Source organism: Nansenia antarctica (genome assembly GCF_963989245.1).
Source record: "Nansenia antarctica genome assembly, chromosome: 2".
In the NCBI taxonomy this organism is placed as follows: Eukaryota; Metazoa; Chordata; class Actinopteri; order Argentiniformes; family Microstomatidae; genus Nansenia; species Nansenia antarctica.
This window is the reverse complement of record NC_137675.1, coordinates 80,129,397-80,147,049: the sequence shown is the minus strand read 5'-3', so window position 1 is coordinate 80,147,049 and position 17,653 is coordinate 80,129,397. Positions and strand designations below refer to the sequence as shown.

The window sequence follows — 17,653 nt, the reverse complement described above, 5'->3', positions numbered from 1 at the left end:
CATCTGTTCAGCAAGGAAGACTTGGGTTACGCCAATGTCTCTGAGGTTAAACAGACATGAGATGAATAGATTTAGTGCAATAAATGATGTGTGAATATAAACCTCCTACTCCAGATTAGAGAGAAACCTCACTCCCTCTTTTTGTTGTGTTAAATAAAACAAATACAATTCCCACAATTCCTCACCTTCCTCCTGAACTTCCTGCTCTGATGTGCCAATGAGAGAGAGACGGAGGGGAGGAAGGAAGGAAGGAAGGAAGGAAGGAAGGAAGGATAGAAGAGAGGATGGGAAGGGACATATGACCAAGAGATTGGGAGACATAGGATTGAAGTGAACACAGAGGGGAGCAGGGAGGGATGGAATCAGGTATGGATGGAAAGAAGGAAGGAGAGAAGGAAGGAGGTATGGAAGGAGAGAAGGAAGGAGAGAAGGAAGAAGGGATTGTAATGTTCCATGCATACTTTCTGTTTACGTGTTTTAGCACCCCCTATTCTCATTGGTTGTTTAGAGTCACATTGTTGTTGAGGTTAGCAGACATTTTCTTGTAAACCAAGTTAGAGAACAGCTGGTTTAAGACCTCTCTTCTCATCTGGCTCCATCTGCCTGTGTAAGCCGGCTTGGAGAAGCTTTGTTTGCGAGTACGTTAGTTCATTTATGTTTATGGAAATTATTCCATATGCTTATATTGCACTGTATTTCACACTATTTGTTTACATGATCTCATAGCCATTTTTGCATAGGTTTACTTACAGTTTCACACTACTAGAAACAACTTCACCACATGGAAACACAATATCTAAACACTATCTAAACGGATGTACAAATGGACGTTGACAACTACTTTATGTTCCCTCATCATTGAAGCTACCAAGTGCTACTTCAGTCAAGTTAAAGTGTAGCTATCTGGTGATGTGCGCCTTGCTACGCGCTCAGGTGCCAGAATAGGGATGGAAGGAGGGAAGGAAGGAAGTATGGAAGGAGAGGAGGAGGAGGGATGGAAGGAGAGAAGGAAGGAGGGGAGCAGGGAGGTATGGAAAGAGGGAAGAGAAAGCAAGTCAGTCTACTTGAGCCAGCAAGCTTGGTAAAGCAAGCTTGAGAAAACTCACTTTTCCCATCATGCACTGATGGCCACATCATTACCTATCAATGTGTGACGGCCAACAACCAGTGAAGGGAAATGTAGTTTTGCGAGACCCATTCTGTACAATGGCAAACATTTACAATGTATGTATGCACATTCACACATGCACATACACAACGTAATGGCAAATGTTGCAAATATGAAAATATATACATTGTACATCGTTGCTTAATTAGGAAGCCTGCATATCTCTACAGACTAGACATCAATAGGTGGTGGCACATAGAAATGCTGCAGAAATAACGTGATGTGAAAACCCATACCAAAATACCAGTGGCAATATGGGATGAAATTAAACAATAAACACTAGAGAGACAGAGAACATAATAGTATAATATACAAATAGCTGTGTTGGGTTTAGCTAGTGTGGTTGCATTTATGTTCTATGAGAACTGTAAAGGTGTTCATCTGAATACTGGTTTATGGCTAGATGGCTACAGTCTTAACGCTGTCTATATTTGCTTCCTTTTTTCACAAGCCTTTTTCACAAGCCTCTGTAGCACTGAGCAGGTTCAGGATTACGCCGGTAGCCGTATACCCTCTAGCCACAACCCTGTATATGGAATAATGTGCTCGCACCCTACCTTGATAGTCTGTGTGCTCTTGTTGCTCTGAAAGGCGGGAACAGCACAAGTTCAGCCAATGGACGCAGGACAGAGGGGATATTGACAGGTCATAGTTAGTGTGTCAATCACTTGTCACTCGTTGACACATTTTTATTAAAGGGACAATCTGGGATTTGTACATCATCCATGTTTGGACTCAGAATTTCATAAAACCATTGATTCTTGAAGAATATAACTTAGAAATGCCTCATTAGTTTTTTTTTATCTGTCTTACCCCCATCAGAACCCAAAATATAAACTTGTTTTACTCCACAATGTATATAGCTTCAAACATGATCAAAACTATCATTGTGATATCATGAATGCTCAGTCCTTGCATCCATAGCTCCGTCTATGAATTGGAGAGAGGTGACATTTCTCCAGCATCATCTGTTTACCAAAAAAGTATGTCATTTTAAAGATTGCCCCTTTAAGATACAGTTGAAGATACAGATACACTCTAGAGATAGAGTGATGTCATCTTTACTGTACCTCAGATCTGAAGCCAGTTGGGAAAAACACATTCCACCCCTGACATTCCACCCCTTTGACAGACACATTCCACTCTTGGCTGTAGGGTGACCTGGTGCTCCATACCTTCTCCATCCTCCTCTGGCTCCTCCTCCTCTTCCTGTTCAGGCTCCTCCTCTGGCTCCACCTCCACCTCCACCTCTGAGAGAGAGTGACATTCAGAGGATGAGAGGGACATGAAGAGATTAAGAAATCAAAACAAAGATCGCAACAGGAGAGAGAAGAGTGAGATAGGGTGGAGGTAGAATAGAGAGGAGGAGAAACAGGGGAGAGAAGAGAGAGATAGGGTGGAGGTAGAGTAGAGTGGAGGAGAAACAGGCGAGAGAAGAGAGAGATAGGGTGGAGGTAGAGTGGAGGAGAAACAGGGGAGAGAAGAGAGAGATAGGGTGGAGGTAGAGTGGAGGAGAAACAGGGGAGAGAAGAGAGAGATAGGGTGGAGGTAGAGTGGAGGAGAAACAGGGGAGAGAAGAGAGAGATAGGGTGGAGGTAGAGTAGAGTGGAGGAGAAACAGGGGAGAGAAGAGAGAGATAGGGTGAAGTAGAGTGGAGAGAAAACAGGGGAGAGAAGAGAGAGATAGGGTGGAGGTAGAGTAGAGTGGAGAGAAAACAGGGGAGAGAAGAGAGAGATAGGGTGGAGGTAGAGTAGAGTGGAGGAGAAACAGGGGAGAGAAGAGAGAGATAGGGTGGAGGTAGAGTAGAGTGGAGGAGAAACAGGGGAGAGAAGAGAGAGATAGGGTGGAGGTAGAGTAGAGTGGAGGAGAAACAGGATGACCAATCAGAGGTGAGGATGGATAGAGAACAAAGAGGGGCAGACCAGAAGAGAGAGGAGAGGGAAATCAAGAGAAGAAGAGGGAGAGATGGAGGGAGACAGTAGAAAGATAGAGGGGGTCAGAATGGTGAAAGGGGGCCCAGGGCAGGAGAACAAAGAGTGATAAACAGAGGGAGGCTTTAGCTTTAAACCATTTGTCCGCTGTGTGCTTAAAACATTACGAGCTCTGGGAGTAATAATAACAGGGTCAAAAGTCTCTGTAAAGCCCAGGGTGTGTGTGTGTGTGTGTGTGTGTGTGTGTGTGTGTGTGTGTGTGCAATGATGAACTCACCCTCCTCTGCCTGCTCCCTATGAGAGAAAGAGAGAGTCAGGTTAGCTTGATTGAAGTTCCAAAGTTCAGTAATGACAGTTAAATGATAAACCAAGGAGATAAACCGACAACCTGTGAAAGGTTTCAGACATGTGACATCGCTATACTCACTCGTACTCTTCCTCTACATCAGACATGACTGAGAAAGAGAAGAGAGAGAGAGAGAAATGACAAAATCAGTATACAGAACAGTATTCTTTTACAAACATGTTGACATGACAACACATACTCACTAATTATTCACTTATTACACCCACAAAACGACCATAACATTGAAGTAAACAGTCAAAGTAAACAGTAAACCGTAAACAGTAAAAGTAAACAGTAAACAGTAAAAACAAAAGTCAACAGTTACTAAGTATACATAAAGTCATTAAAGTGATGGGTTCCCTTGTGACAGACAATGTGACGTCTTTAGCCTGCCTGCTAAATCCCCAATACATCTTACTGGGTTACTTATAACATTGGACTAATTTACTACCATACTACTACTACTACTACTACTACTACTAATACTAATACTACTACTAATAATAATAATAATAATAATGAGTGCTACAGAGTGCTACAGAAAAAACAACAACCGTAAAAACATAATAAGTTAAAAACAAAACAACCTAAAAGCATAATAAGTTAAAAACATAGTAAAAACAAAAACAAAATAAATCACAAGAATGAACACAGGTTCAACAGTCAAAGGCCTTTTTGAATAAAAAGGTTTTTAGGCCTGTCTTAAAAGAGTCCAGGCTCTGTACTGCCCTTAGCTGGCTAGGAAGGCTCTAATAATAATACTGTATTGTATTATATTGCATTTCATATCATCGTACTTTGCACAGCATTTTCACACTATTGAAGCCACTGTAAAACTATTACTTTATTAATGTACGATTATTTATTTTACTTACTTAGGTTACTTATTATCATTGTGTTTTTGTATCTGAATGCTGCAATGTTGAGGAACCAAAGCCAAATAATTGTACTCTTAGGTACTTGTACAGTACGATGTAATAAAACCAATTCTGACTGTGATTACAACAACTCATTGGAGAATGACAATATCTATAGGGCTCTGCACACAGCGTGCGATTTCTGTTGCGCGTCAACGTTCCATTTTGAAGTTTGAATGGAAGTCTATGAGAACATACAACAGAAATTGCATCGCACGCTGTGTGCATTGGGATGCGATGTTTTATGATTTTCTCATAGACTTCCATTCAAACTTCAAAATGGAACGTTGACGCGCAACAGAAATCGCACGCTGTGTGCAGAGCCCCTATGAGTCTCATTGTCAACATTGGACAAGGACATTGTTCAGTAAGACCCTTCATTGACACCTCTAAACGATAGATTAGAAAACACACACAGTCTAGGGGGCCAGACACACACACACACACACACACACACACACACACACACACACAGCCTAGAGCCTGACAAAGCACAACTGTAATGACGTGACAGTATGGTTATGATGGTTCTAGCTATAAATTGCTCCAGGGTGTTGACATGTTGCTGGCTGCTGGACGGACAGACTGACGGAGTGACAACAGGTGACAATGGAACGACAGGGAGTTGTGTTTCCCTCAATTTCTTCTGTCCCCTTCCCCCTTTTATATCTCTCTCTATCTCTCTCTCTCTCTCTCTCTCTCTGTCTCTCTCTCTGTCTCTCTCTGTCTCTCTCTCTCTGTCTCTCTCTCTGTCTCTCTCTCTGTCTCTCTCTCTCTCTCTGTGTCTCTCTCTGTCTCTCTCTGTCTCTCTCTGTCTCTCTCTCTCTCTCTGTCTCTCTCTCTCTCTCTGTCTCTCTCTCTCTGTCTCTCTCTCTGTCTGTCTCTCTCTCTCTCTCTCTCTCTGTCTCTCTCTCTCTCTCTCTCTCTCTCTCTCTCTCTCTCTATCTTCTCCGCTCTGTGTTCCAGAAGGGCACTTTAGTCCTACATGGCGGGTCCGTTATAGAACACTAGGCCAGTAAAGAGTGGTGTATGTTAGAAGAGTAGGCACCAGTGAGCTTCACATATTTTCCATATGGCTTACTGGTTACACTTCCTGGTTTACCCAATATTGATTGTTTATTGGAATGACAACCGGTTGCCCAGCAGCAACATGCTCTGTTGGTATAATGTAAAGAAACTATTTGGCGTTGGCCAATAGAAAATGAACCCTTCATTGGCACCACTCTTCCACACAGAAGTGTATAATTCTATACCTTTGGTTTGGAGTGTTTACTAGCTTCTTAGTTTTAGTCGTGAACCATTTAACCATGATCTCATAAGATCAACCAAATGGACCTCCCAAATGTATAGCCGAATGTTACACCTCTATTCCCCTCCTCCTCTCTCTCTTACACACACACACACACACACACACACACACACACACACACACAACACCCTCATGTCTATCAACCCAGCTGAGAGAATTTATAGTCGTCTTGTCATTGGCGTGAGAGGATTTATAGTGTCTCTAGTTGTCATCGCCTGCGTGCCACACTCTGTTCCTCTGTTTGTTACCATGCCAACAAGCCCTGTCAAGCATACCCACACACACACACACCTAAGCCATGAATTCATCTCCCTCCCTAGTGGCTAATGAGATACTCAGTGTGTGTAGGTGTTAGTGTGTGAGTGTGTGTACTTGTTAGTGTGTGTGTGTGTGTGTGTGTGTGTGTGTGTGTGTGTGTGTGGATGTCTGTATGGACACTAAAAGGGTAGGCTGAGATCCAGCGATGATTGAGTTGAGTTGTGATAGATGACTTTGATAGATGACGAACCCTATCCTGTTTCACTACCTACTGTGGCACATTACAGCGAAGCCTTGCTTTGTACAGCACGGCTCAAGGGTTGATTGACACGCATCACTCTGGAAGAGGTTCTCTGAGGGTCCTATGTGAGGGGGTCAGGTTCTACATAGAAAACCTTCCGATTCCAAAGAACCCCTTAACAGGGTTCTAACGAGAAGTGACAGCCGGGGAGCCAGGGGGAGGCTGGTGGAGGTAGAAATCGGAGGACGGGCTCATTGTAATGCATGGAATGGAGGTGGGTGGAAAGATGGTGTGTGTGTGTGTGTGGGGGGGCGGGGGGGCTGGCGGGATGGAGCGAGGTTTAACATGTCAGACTGGGCGGAAGCAGGCTGCTAGGAGCTAAATAGAGTAGGCTAAGCTAGCAACGAGGGCTGAGATAGACAACGCTGGACTAAGCGGGCGGCGGACAGAGTGAGTGTTGAGTTTCTCCGGGACTTCAGCGGGAAGATTAGCAGGGGAATTCTGAAGGGTTAATTTTAGTCACGGACGCAAGGAGGGGTTGGGGTGGGGTGGGGTGGGGTTGGTGTTGTGTGTTGGGGTGAGGCTGTAGGGGGAGATTAGGTGAGATCGTATTAATAGTTCCTATAGGAGGGATCTTTGACTGTGGAACGGAGAGGAAGAGGAAGAAGAGGAGGAAAAGGAAGAAACGGGGCCTGACCGGAGCAGTGGTCTACACAGAGGGAAAGGAGGAGGAGGAAGAGGAAGAGGAGGAAGAGCAACAGGTGGAAGAGGAGCTGGAGGAGGAAGAGGAGGAGAGAGATATTACAATACGAGTGAGAAGACAACAGTTAGGAGGCTTTAAGGAACACACATACAAACACACACACACACACACTCCCTCTCTATTCTTTTAGTAAGCGCTAAAGTTAGCGGGCCTTACCTCCGACTACTAACATATCACACCACATACATGGAGGGTCCGTCCACCCACACACACACACACACACACACACGCATCCATGTGGAGATGCCATTGACAGCAACACGATGAGTTCCACTAAAACCATCCACATACAATCACCTACACCTACAATACTGTGTTGAAAGAGAGGCTTACATACAGTTACTATGGAGAAAGATATTCTGACAAATATAATCGCATTCAAGTTACTAGTAATAGTCATTCATGAGTCACAGGTGGAGAGCGGATAGCCAGGTCCGTCACACAGACAAAGACAAGCGGCCAAAGAAAAGAGACAAGCAGCCGGAGGTGAAAGGTCATTCCATACAGACGTCTCGGTCTGTCTAAAGTCTTAACGTCACGTTATGTTCTCACGGAATGTTCCGTCAACTTCTATGTGTTCTTTTCTATCAGAATGGTGTTCTATGGTCTCTATTCCGTTATTAACCACTACCACAATATCCATAAGATCTCTGCAAAGAAGATGGAGAGAAGGAGAGAGGAGGAGGAGAGAGACAGGAACACACTTACCGGGAGCTAGGTGTGGCTTCACTGGCACAGGAAAGACAGTGACAGACAGACAGACAGACAGAGGGAGAGAAGGTTGCCCCAGAGAATGGCTATTGTAGAGGGAGACAATGGGCGTTTTATACAGGGAGGGGGTAGGCGCGCAAACACACACACACACACACACACACACACACACACACACACACACACACACACAGGCAAGGCAGGGGGCCATAGGCGGATTAAAACGGAACTTTGGGAGAGAAAGGCGACCAACTCCAGGGATTAAGAGAAAGGGGGGATGACCTCACTAGACAGGTGGAGAGGGGGATGACAGAGAGAGAGAGAGAGAGCGACAACAGGGATGAGAGGAGCAAACCCCAGCCAGAAATAGAAGGGCTGAGTATTTTATTCTCTGTTTCCATGAAGAGGGTCTGCAGTTCACAGAAACACGGTTATAAAGGCAGACTGTTATGATATATAATTATATATATAATTATAATTATTAATTATCGAGCACATAAACCCGTGATGAGAACGAGCCAAGGAGGACACTGTCAAAGCTAATTAGGAGTGTTTCCTTTAGCTTAAACGGCTAAACACGCGACAGCTGAGTGTGAACGCTCATCATCAATAACGACATTCAATGTATTCACAAAATAAGAACTCGAAAGGCATTTCCATTTTTATCCAAAAAATAACTAGCTTTATTTCCATCATACGTAACAAGTGAATACATCTGATGATCGAGGTTGTTTCATGATGACACCACCGGCATGGTCACAGTCAGAATCTGTGAGGGAGAGAGGGAGGGAGAATAAATAGCAGACAATTTGAAATTGAGAGAAAGTGAGATGGACATACTGTATGTGTGTTAATGTGATAATATGATGTTTTATGTATGATGTGACTTTGTAGTGTGTGTGTGTGTGTGTGTGTTCGTGTGTTCGTGTCCTACCTGTGTGTTGGTGTTGTAATGTGTGTGTGTGTGTGTGTGTGTGTGTGTGTGTGTGTGTCCTACCTGTGTGTTGGTGTTATACTGTGTGTGTGTGCGCGTGTGTGTGTGTGTCTTACCTGTGTATTGGTGATGTAGTGTGTGTGTGGGTATGTGTGTGTGTGTTGGTGTGTGTCCTACCTGCATGTTGGTGTTACTATGTGCCTTCTATCTACCTTGGTGGTACTATGTGCGTGTGTGTGTGTGTGTGTCCTACCTGTGTGTTGGTGTTGTAGTGTGTGTGTGTGTGTCCTACCTTTGTGTTGGTGTTGTAGTGTGTGTGTGTGTGTGTGTGTGTGTCCTACCTGTGTGTTGGTGTTGTAGTGTGTGTGTGTGTGTCCTACCTTTGTGTTGGTGTTGTAGTGTGTGTGTGTGTGTGTGTGTGTGTCCTACCTGTGTGTTGGTGTTGTAGTGTGTGTGTGTGTGTCCTACCTTTGTGTTAGTGTTGTAGTGTGTGTGTGTGTGTGTGTGTGTCCTACCTGTGTGTTGGTGTTGTAGTGTGTGTGTGTGTGTGTGTGTGTGTGTGTGTGTCCTACCTGTGTGTTGGTGTTGTAGTGTGTGTGTGTGTGTGTGTGTGTGTGTGTGTGTGTGTCCTACCTGTGTGTTGGTGTTGTAGTGTGTGTGTGTGTGTGTGTGTGTGTGTGTCCTACCTGTGTGTTGGTGTTGTAGTGTGTGTGTGTGTGTGTGTGTGTGTGTGTCCTACCTGTGTGTTGGTGTTGTAGTGTGTGTGTGTGTGTGTGTGTGTGTCCTACCTGTGTGTTGGTGTTGTACTGTGCCACACTGTTCTCCTGGTCGATGAAGAAGGGATAGAAGATGTCCAGATGAAAGAGAGAAGGCCGAGCGTTCAGCACCAGTCTGTCCTCCCCCACGTCCAGCACGAGGGAGCGAGAGGATGACTGGAAGGGAGGAGGAGGAGGAGGAGGGAGGAAACGAGAGAGGAGGGAGGGAGGAAAGCAGGGAAGATGGTTGATACAAGCCAACACAGATTCCTACGTCCTACCCTAGGCCCTTGTTGACTTGACCACTTGAGGATCTGAAAGGATGGGTGTAGGTGTAAACAGTAATATGTGTGTTTATGTATGCAGTTAAAGTTTGGCTAAAGTGACTACCGGTATATGGAATGTTCGGCCTCTGGGGGAGTTCTTGAGCTAGGTGGGACCCCAATTAGACAGAAGTATTGTCAAGAAACGACCTGATTTGGCATACAGAGGCACATCTCCCCACACGCATGAGCAAAAGCTTATGTTGCAAAAGTTTGTTCGCCTTTAAAGGAGAACTGTGTGGTCTAATGAGATAAGAAATTGTCTTCTATTCTATTCTATTATTTTTCTATTCTTAGGCCCAATCCCAATTTACCCCTTGGCCCTACATTTTAGCCCTACCCCAAGTTTTGCGCACCCCTACCCTACACACGTGGAGGTTGTTATTATTATCAAGTTATATAGTATTATACTGTTATAAGTTGCACTTATTACCGGTCCTCTAATATCAGTGCAGACTGGCATAGTAGTAGCACGGGTTGCTAACCTACAGAGCACCGCTATTCTGTCATGAACTGGCCTGATAATGAAGCATTGTTCTTCATTTATTTGATGACTTGTTTGATCGATTGATAGCGTGAAACTTGTTGTGAACGAATTGCGAGCGTCCATGCTCTTCTATGATACTACTGATGACGTATCAGGGTCTTGAAGGGTTATCCCATTTCATAGGGCAAGATTTTCAACCACTACCCCTTGTAGAGGTAGGGGTAAAAATGGGATTGGGCCTTAATATAAAGAATCAGAGACAAAAGTTCTTTATTGTATCTTTTAGTGGAGCGATACGCTATGAATGTCTGTAAAATGTCTGAAAATATTTTCTGATCTGGTCCTATGTTAACTAAGCTTGTAGGTACAGTATGGCAAATTGAATGGTGGAATTTACCGTTAATCTGTTACCTGACTCGCTGACTCTCTTTTTTTGTTTTTTTTGTTATTTTTTCTGAGTGAGTCCGACTCATATTTTTCTTTTTATTGACAGAGACAGTAGAGATTTTGACAGGAAGGATGGGTGAGAGAGAGAGAAGGGATGACATGCAGGACATGTCCGCGGCCGGAATCGAACCAGGAACCCTGCGGTTACATGGTGGACGCTTAACCCGCTACGCCACCTAAGCGCCCCCGCTGACTCTCTTTTGCTAACAATCATAACAGTGTTTTGTATGAAATTGTATCTTGTGTTTGTTTTTGGTTGTTTCCTTGTTTGTATCTTATGTATGTGTATCATTTGTATTGCGGGTCTCCCTTAAAAAAGAGACTCTGATCTCCATGTGACTCCCTGTTAAAAATAAAGGTTAAATAAAAAATAAAAAAGATGTCTTCTGTCTCCAGTTATGTTTAGATTCTGCAGCCTTTCATAGCCTGTTATCATACTGCTGCTCTCCAATCCTTTCAGATGCAGGAGGGAGTAAACAAGTGCTTAGGGCTTCAGTCGTAGGGCTTAGGGCCTAGGGAATAAGGAATAGAGCTTAGGGAATAGGGCTTTGGACATAGGGAATAGGGCTTAGGGAATAGGACTTTGGGAATAGGGCATATGGAATAGGGCTTAGGGTCTAAGGCAAAGGGCATAGGACATAGGGCTTAGGGAATAGGGCTTAGGGCTCAGGGCACAGGGATCAGTTTGGGACCGGTCCAGTTGGTATCTCACCACTCCAGGAAGCTGAATCTCGGCGATGAGGTACTCTGGATCACCAGCAGGGGGCTCCACCAGCAAACAGAACTCTGGGCTATATGGGTGGAGAAAGTGAGAGAGGGAGGATGAAAAGAGGGAGGGGGAGAGAAGGGAGGGGGAGAGACAGGGAATTAGATACATTTAGCAGACTTTTATCCAAAGCGACTTACAACACAAGTACATGTTGTACAAGTACAAAGATAAGTGAATCAAATGAGAACAGGAAACAAGGGAGGTGGTGAGAGGGATGAAAGGAACACGAATGTGTTCCTGATAGGTCATGTATGTGGATGGACATGGTGAAGAACAGACTTCTTACTGTTTCTTACCGTCTTACTTCAGCTGGGGGATTGTGTGTCTCCCTGGAAGAGGGACGGACAAGCAGACGGAGGAGGGTCGAGGTTAAATATAAAATAAAATAAAATACATCAAATAAGAACTGCGTATTACTTTCACCCTCTATCAGACAAAATCAGAGCACTACATCCCCCCTCCGTTGGAGAAGCATGGAAATCAAACACAACGTTTGTTTGGAAACATCAGTCAACAATCTCAATCTCTGCTGTCACTAATATGGGGTCTGTGTGTGTGTGTGTGTGTGTGTGTGTGTGTGTGTGTGTGTGTGTGTGAGAGAGAGAGAGAGTAACCTACTTGTGGCCTAGTTCCTGTATGACAGGTTTGCTGTTGGTGCGGATGTTCTGCTCGTTCACAGAGCCCAGGAACTTCCTGTTCTTCAGAACCTTCCAGTCTGAGGAAACACACACGCACACACACGCACACACTAAATCAATCCAAAAACACGTATCTGAACCACATGGATACCACACACGCACACGCACACGCGCACACACACGCGCACACACACACACACACACACACACACACACACACCTCGGCTGAGTTGCAAGCTGTACTTGTTCTCCAGCCCCTCTAAAGACACTGCGATCAGAAACTGCTGGAACAGCGGATCCCCCTAGAAGCACAGCAGAAGAACAGCAGTTACACACGGCACCTACTGTACCACACCAACACAACATGGAGGACAAACGAACAGATCATAAATGAAAAATGTACAGTGTAAATCGCTCATATTTACAAACAAATTACACTAAGAGAAGTGGTATAGGAATGGGAACATAATTCTCTCTCAAACACGGACACACACACACACACACACACACACACACACACACACATGCACGCGTACCTGACATTTCTGAAAGAAGTTGGGGCAGATGACTACGTCGTAGGCTGTGCAGCCCTGAGAGTCTGATAAGACAGAGACACAGGCACACACATGCACACACACACACAATTAAAATTCCATTTCAAACAGTAGTAGTGCAGTTGGCTTCCGGTGTGAAATTATTGCGGGGTTTGAAACGTTCCGACCCTTCCTGTTTAGACTGTGTGTGGGAGACAAGGGAATGAAGTCATATACGTATATAGATAGAAGCACTCAACTGTTGTCTAGCTCTGTGTGCGGCTCGCCGAGGCTCATGGGAACTCTGTATGCCGTCGGGTCGTCTGATTCGAGGAGCTCCACCAGATCCTCCCTGGAGAGGTGTGGCGGGGGCGGGACAGAGGGGGACTGACACACGTTGACGAAGACCTTCTGTTTGTCTGGTAGCTGGAGAGTCTTCACACACAGACCTAGACACACACACATGCACACACACACACACACACACACACACATCACACACACACACACACACATCACATTCCAGATGAGTGAATAAACTAGGAGGGAGACCTCACATGTCGGTTAAGAGAATCAAGATACACTAACATACTGTACACGTGTGTGTGTGTGTGTGTGTGTGTGTGTGTGTATGCATGCGTGTGTGTGTGTTTAGGGGTGAGAGCAGAGAGAGAAAGACAAACCAGGCTCTGGTCGAATGACTCTAGTATTGGGATTTTCACTTTGTAGTTGTCCCATTGTCTAAAAGAGAGAGAGAGCAAAACATTGTTGCAGGGCTTGGTATTGTGCACAGCAGTATGTCAGTGCCGCCATCTTGCCTCATGCCTCACCGGAAGTCCTGACATGGCTGTACTTGACATGGCTGTACTTGGCATGGCTGTACTCGGCATCAGGGGCGCCGCTAAGGGGGTGGTAAGTTAGGACGATTCTAAGGGCCCAGCACTGACAGGGGCCCATGAGAATCTTTTTTTAAATTATTTTTTTATATATATTATATTTATAAATATTATTATTATTATTATTATTATTATTATTATCATAAGGACGTTAATGTAGCCGACTTCAAATTATGATTCTATGTATTAAAAAAGTCACAAAAAGTTTGTTTCACTATGTTTAACACAATTAAGCCTTATTATTTACCCCTCTATTTATTCATTGCATGGTTCAGTCCACCGCGCGCGAGCTGCTAGAGTAGAGGAACGTTACCGCGAATATTCTGACAAGGTTTCATAGACCAACATGTCCTGCTGTAGTATGTGTGTGGGACAGATGGAGGACAGCCAGATTGGAAATGCATCAAATGTACGTGTGCGTGCGTGGACGATGTCGTGAAAGGCAAAGCCAAAGTCAGGGTCTCAAAAGAGAAAAGTAAAAAAAATCACTAAAAACAGTGGTTTAGTGATCTAATCACTGCGTGGATGATCTAGTTAGCTCGCTATAGCTAATTAACATTAACTTCAAGTATAGTTAACTTACAGTGCACTGTCAGTATAATTTCAGTTAAATGTATGAGATGAGTGCAATTTTGGTCCAAATATAGGTTATTAGAGCTCAGTGAATTTGTATCCAGCAGCTATGCACTCTTGCTATTATAGCTAGCTAGCTAGTATAATGTTACATGCTAATGACGTCATGCACAGATGCACCTCCCAGTTGAAGGAGAAGGAGGTGGGCAGTAGGAGTTTGGGGTTAACAAACAGATTTTGAATATTTTAATGTATGCTGCATTACCATGCAAGCATTGAATACAACTTTAGCTAATATTCATATTTAGTTAATAGTTCTTCCAGTAATTGCAATAACATTGACCACTGGCATCTTAATAATATTGTTAGCTAGCTAGATAACATTGAAGTTAGCTAATCTGGTGTAATGTATGTATTACTATGTTAATACTATTATAGGACATCTTATGAATTATGTACCTATGGATACTCCATGCCAGGGCCCTCTTCAAGCAAGGCAGCCAGAGAGGAGAGCAGAGGTGCTGGGGTAGTGGTGGTCTAGTAGTGGATAGTGAGTTGGACTTGTGATCGGAAGGTTGCGAGTTCAAATCCCGCCTGAAACCTCACCACTACTAGTGTGCCCTTGAGTAAGGCACTTAGCCTTCAGTTACTCCAGGGGGAATGTCCCTGTAATTCATAATTGTTTGGATTAAAAGCGTCTGCTAAATGGCAAAATTAATTAAAATTAAAAAAATTAAGAGGTAAAGAGGCAGAAGAAGAAGAGCAAGAACAGGACAATGACAGCCGCACAGCAAGTTGGCTTCATCACTAGATTTCAAGGATCTTATTAAAGATTTTGCTACTAAGAAGGCCCAGCGTTTAGCTTTGATTTGATTTGATCTCTTTACTCCTATCTTGAATCGTTGTGCATTAGGCTAGATATCGTTTTTAGCTCTCCAGGTATACTATTCCACAGTACTGCCGCAGTGTAAAAATAAAAATCTTCCCATTTCACTATTCAATTTCGCTGGCACCATGTCTGTGTTGCTCCCTCTTGTATAAGACACTTTTGTCTTTGTGTGAAACAAGCAATGCTGAGTCAGTAAATATCTCTCTGCTGTAATTCTTCATTGATCTAATCCTGACAGTATTATGGCCAACTGATCTTTACAATATCTACATTTATTTAGACACAATACCACCCCATTAAAATTATATTTTTTACTTTTTGTGTGATTTATACTTTTATAATTGGGTTCCAATCTTCATTTAATTATACCTTTGTCCTTGTCTTGTTCAAGTCTTAATTTAATAAGTTAAAGAATGTTGAGATTTCTTTGCTGAATTGTTGATTCCTGTATTAACTGTAATTTTAAATTACATTTACAAAAGATGTCCATCATTGGATTTATTGCAGTGCATCAATAGTTCATCAACTTCAACTGAATGAATGAATGAATGAATGGTCTTTATTGTCATTGATATAGTACAGGTACCAAACAACGAAATTTGGGAGGGGGGGCTCCCCTGGTGCTAGGATAAAAAAATAAAAAAAAATAAAGAAGGGAAAAGAGCTGGTTTACATAAATAAAGGCTATGTACACTATCCACTATACTATACTATACAAATAAAACACTGTGCTGTACTCTATGCTATGCTATACCTATTCTAACATTTCCTATTCTCTGAACCTTATGTACCCTAGGGTTGTCATATTGCACATAGTGTTATTGCACATTCATTTAAAGTGTCGCAGTTTGCAGGTTTGAAATGTACACAGTTGTGTTTCAGTATTACACTTGATTTCAATCTAGTAGCTGCCATCAATTTGTCTAGATTGTCCAGGGCCTAGAACCTAGGTCTTTGCTGTGTTCAGGGCCTGAATGGCCCTGGGGTAGAAGCTGAGCTTCAGTCTGTTTGTCCTTGCGAACATGGTCCTGAACCGCCTGTTCGAGGGCAGCCGAGCAAAGTGTTCGTACCCAGGGTGGGATGGGTCTCTGGAGATCTTGGAGGCCTTCCTGAGGCAGCGTGTGTTGTACAGCTCTTTCGTTCTAAACTGGGTTTAGGTTGATGGGTGGTTTAGGTGGGGGGGCCCAAAATGATATTCTGTCATGGGGCCCAGAATCTCTAGCGGCGCCCCTGCTCGGCATGGCTGTACTTGGCATGGCTGTATGCCCCCCGGTTCATTTAATTGTGACATGGACATTATTTGTGGTCGTAACACATATATAAATGTATGCACTCACTGCAATGTAAGTAGACTTGGATAAAAATGAGATATAACTAAATGAGATATATTATTATATTAACAAGGAAGTGGGAACCAGGGGCGTAGTCGAGGTCAAAGTTTGTGCACCATGTACCATGTACAGTGCTGCTTGAAAGTCTGTGAACCCCTTGTGCAAAGATTTGTTTTTGTTTTTACCATGTGTGTGTTTTCGCTAGCTCTACAAACCTGATGCAGAAGCTGCTGGTACAACTCCTCGTGCTGCTGCCCCAACTCAGAGCCCATGAGAGATGAGTCAGTCTCCATGTCTAAGGGGGGGGGGGGGGGGGGAGAGAGAGAGAGAGAGAGAGAGAGAGAGAGAGAGAGAGAGAGAGAGAGAGAGAGACAGAGAGAGAGAGACAGAGACAGAGACAGAGAGAGAGAGAGAGAGAGAGAGGGAGAGAGAGAGAGAGACAGAGAGAGGAGAGACAGAGAGACAGAGAGAGAGAGAGAGAGAGAGAGAGAGACAGAGAGAGAGAGACAGAGAGAGAGAGAGACAGAGAGAGAGAGACAGAGACAGAGACAGAGAGAGAGAGAGAGAGACAGAGAGAGACAGAGACAGACAGAGACAGACAGAGAGAGAGAGAGAGAGAGAGAGAGAGAGAGAGAGAGAGAGAGAGAGAGAGAGAGAGAGAGAGAGACAGAGAGAGACAGAGAGAGACTAGGTTAAACTAAACGTAAGAGCTCACCATTTACACATTAACGGGCTCGCGTGTTTTGCAACATCAGACTGGTCCAGAGTAACTTAAGTAAAGTTTTAGGCAGAGTTATTATCGTAAAGACCATGTGAGAGACATCATACAAAAATATATGTTTTTAAAAGTGTATGGCCGTTTGTCATCAGCAGAGAGCTAGCCGCGTAGCCGACCTGTCCTCCTGGCTTGGCGCTAGACGAGCTCACTTTTATTCACGACAAATCAACCAGAAGCATTTAGTCTTCAGGGCCTGTAGCCAGTCAAACATGTGTATAATGATTTCGGTTTCCGGAATTGCAATAAAAGTATGTTTTACCTTCTGTCAACATGTGCAGTTGTCTGTTCTGCTGTTGATCAGATCAGCTTCCTGAATTATTGTGTGACGTCATTCGCTGACAATCACACGTCTTCAAAATAAGAGTCGGGGAGTGTGGACCGATTGTCTTTTCAACACGATGTCCTTTGATAGTCGGGTCCAAACACACCAACGATAGTCTAATGATGAGACAATGAAACCAAGAGGTGGGGCTTTTAGCAACTAGCTGGGGTTAACGCTGCTCACGGCTAATATTGTCGTATTAGGACACGAGGTTCTATAGAGGCTAAGGAAAGTGAATACAAAAGGCCCAGCAAATTCGCCTCTCACATGATGGGACCTTTAAAGAAACAGCTCGACAAGGAGGTCAGATAGACGCAGGAAGATTATGTGAGCC

At 43.9% G+C, this 17,653-nt stretch overlaps 1 protein-coding gene across 1 annotated transcript; it reads right to left on the bottom strand.

Moving 5' to 3' along the window:
* Nucleotides 1-8,377: 8,377 nt before the first annotated feature.
* Nucleotides 8,378-17,299, bottom strand: LOC308150706 (PIH1 domain-containing protein 1-like; the record flags this gene model as incomplete). Its single annotated transcript, XM_080523510.1, has 11 exons — nt 17,257-17,299; nt 16,435-16,514; nt 13,214-13,271; nt 12,791-12,979; nt 12,534-12,595; nt 12,218-12,299; nt 11,978-12,074; nt 11,656-11,688; nt 11,303-11,381; nt 9,367-9,510; nt 8,378-8,413 (listed from the first exon to the last, which is right to left on the bottom strand). The coding sequence occupies exons 1-11, from the start codon at nt 17,267-17,269 to the stop codon at nt 8,378-8,380; spliced, it is 873 nt and encodes a 290-aa protein (XP_080379636.1). The 5' UTR covers nt 17,270-17,299.
* Nucleotides 17,300-17,653: the final 354 nt, after the last annotated feature.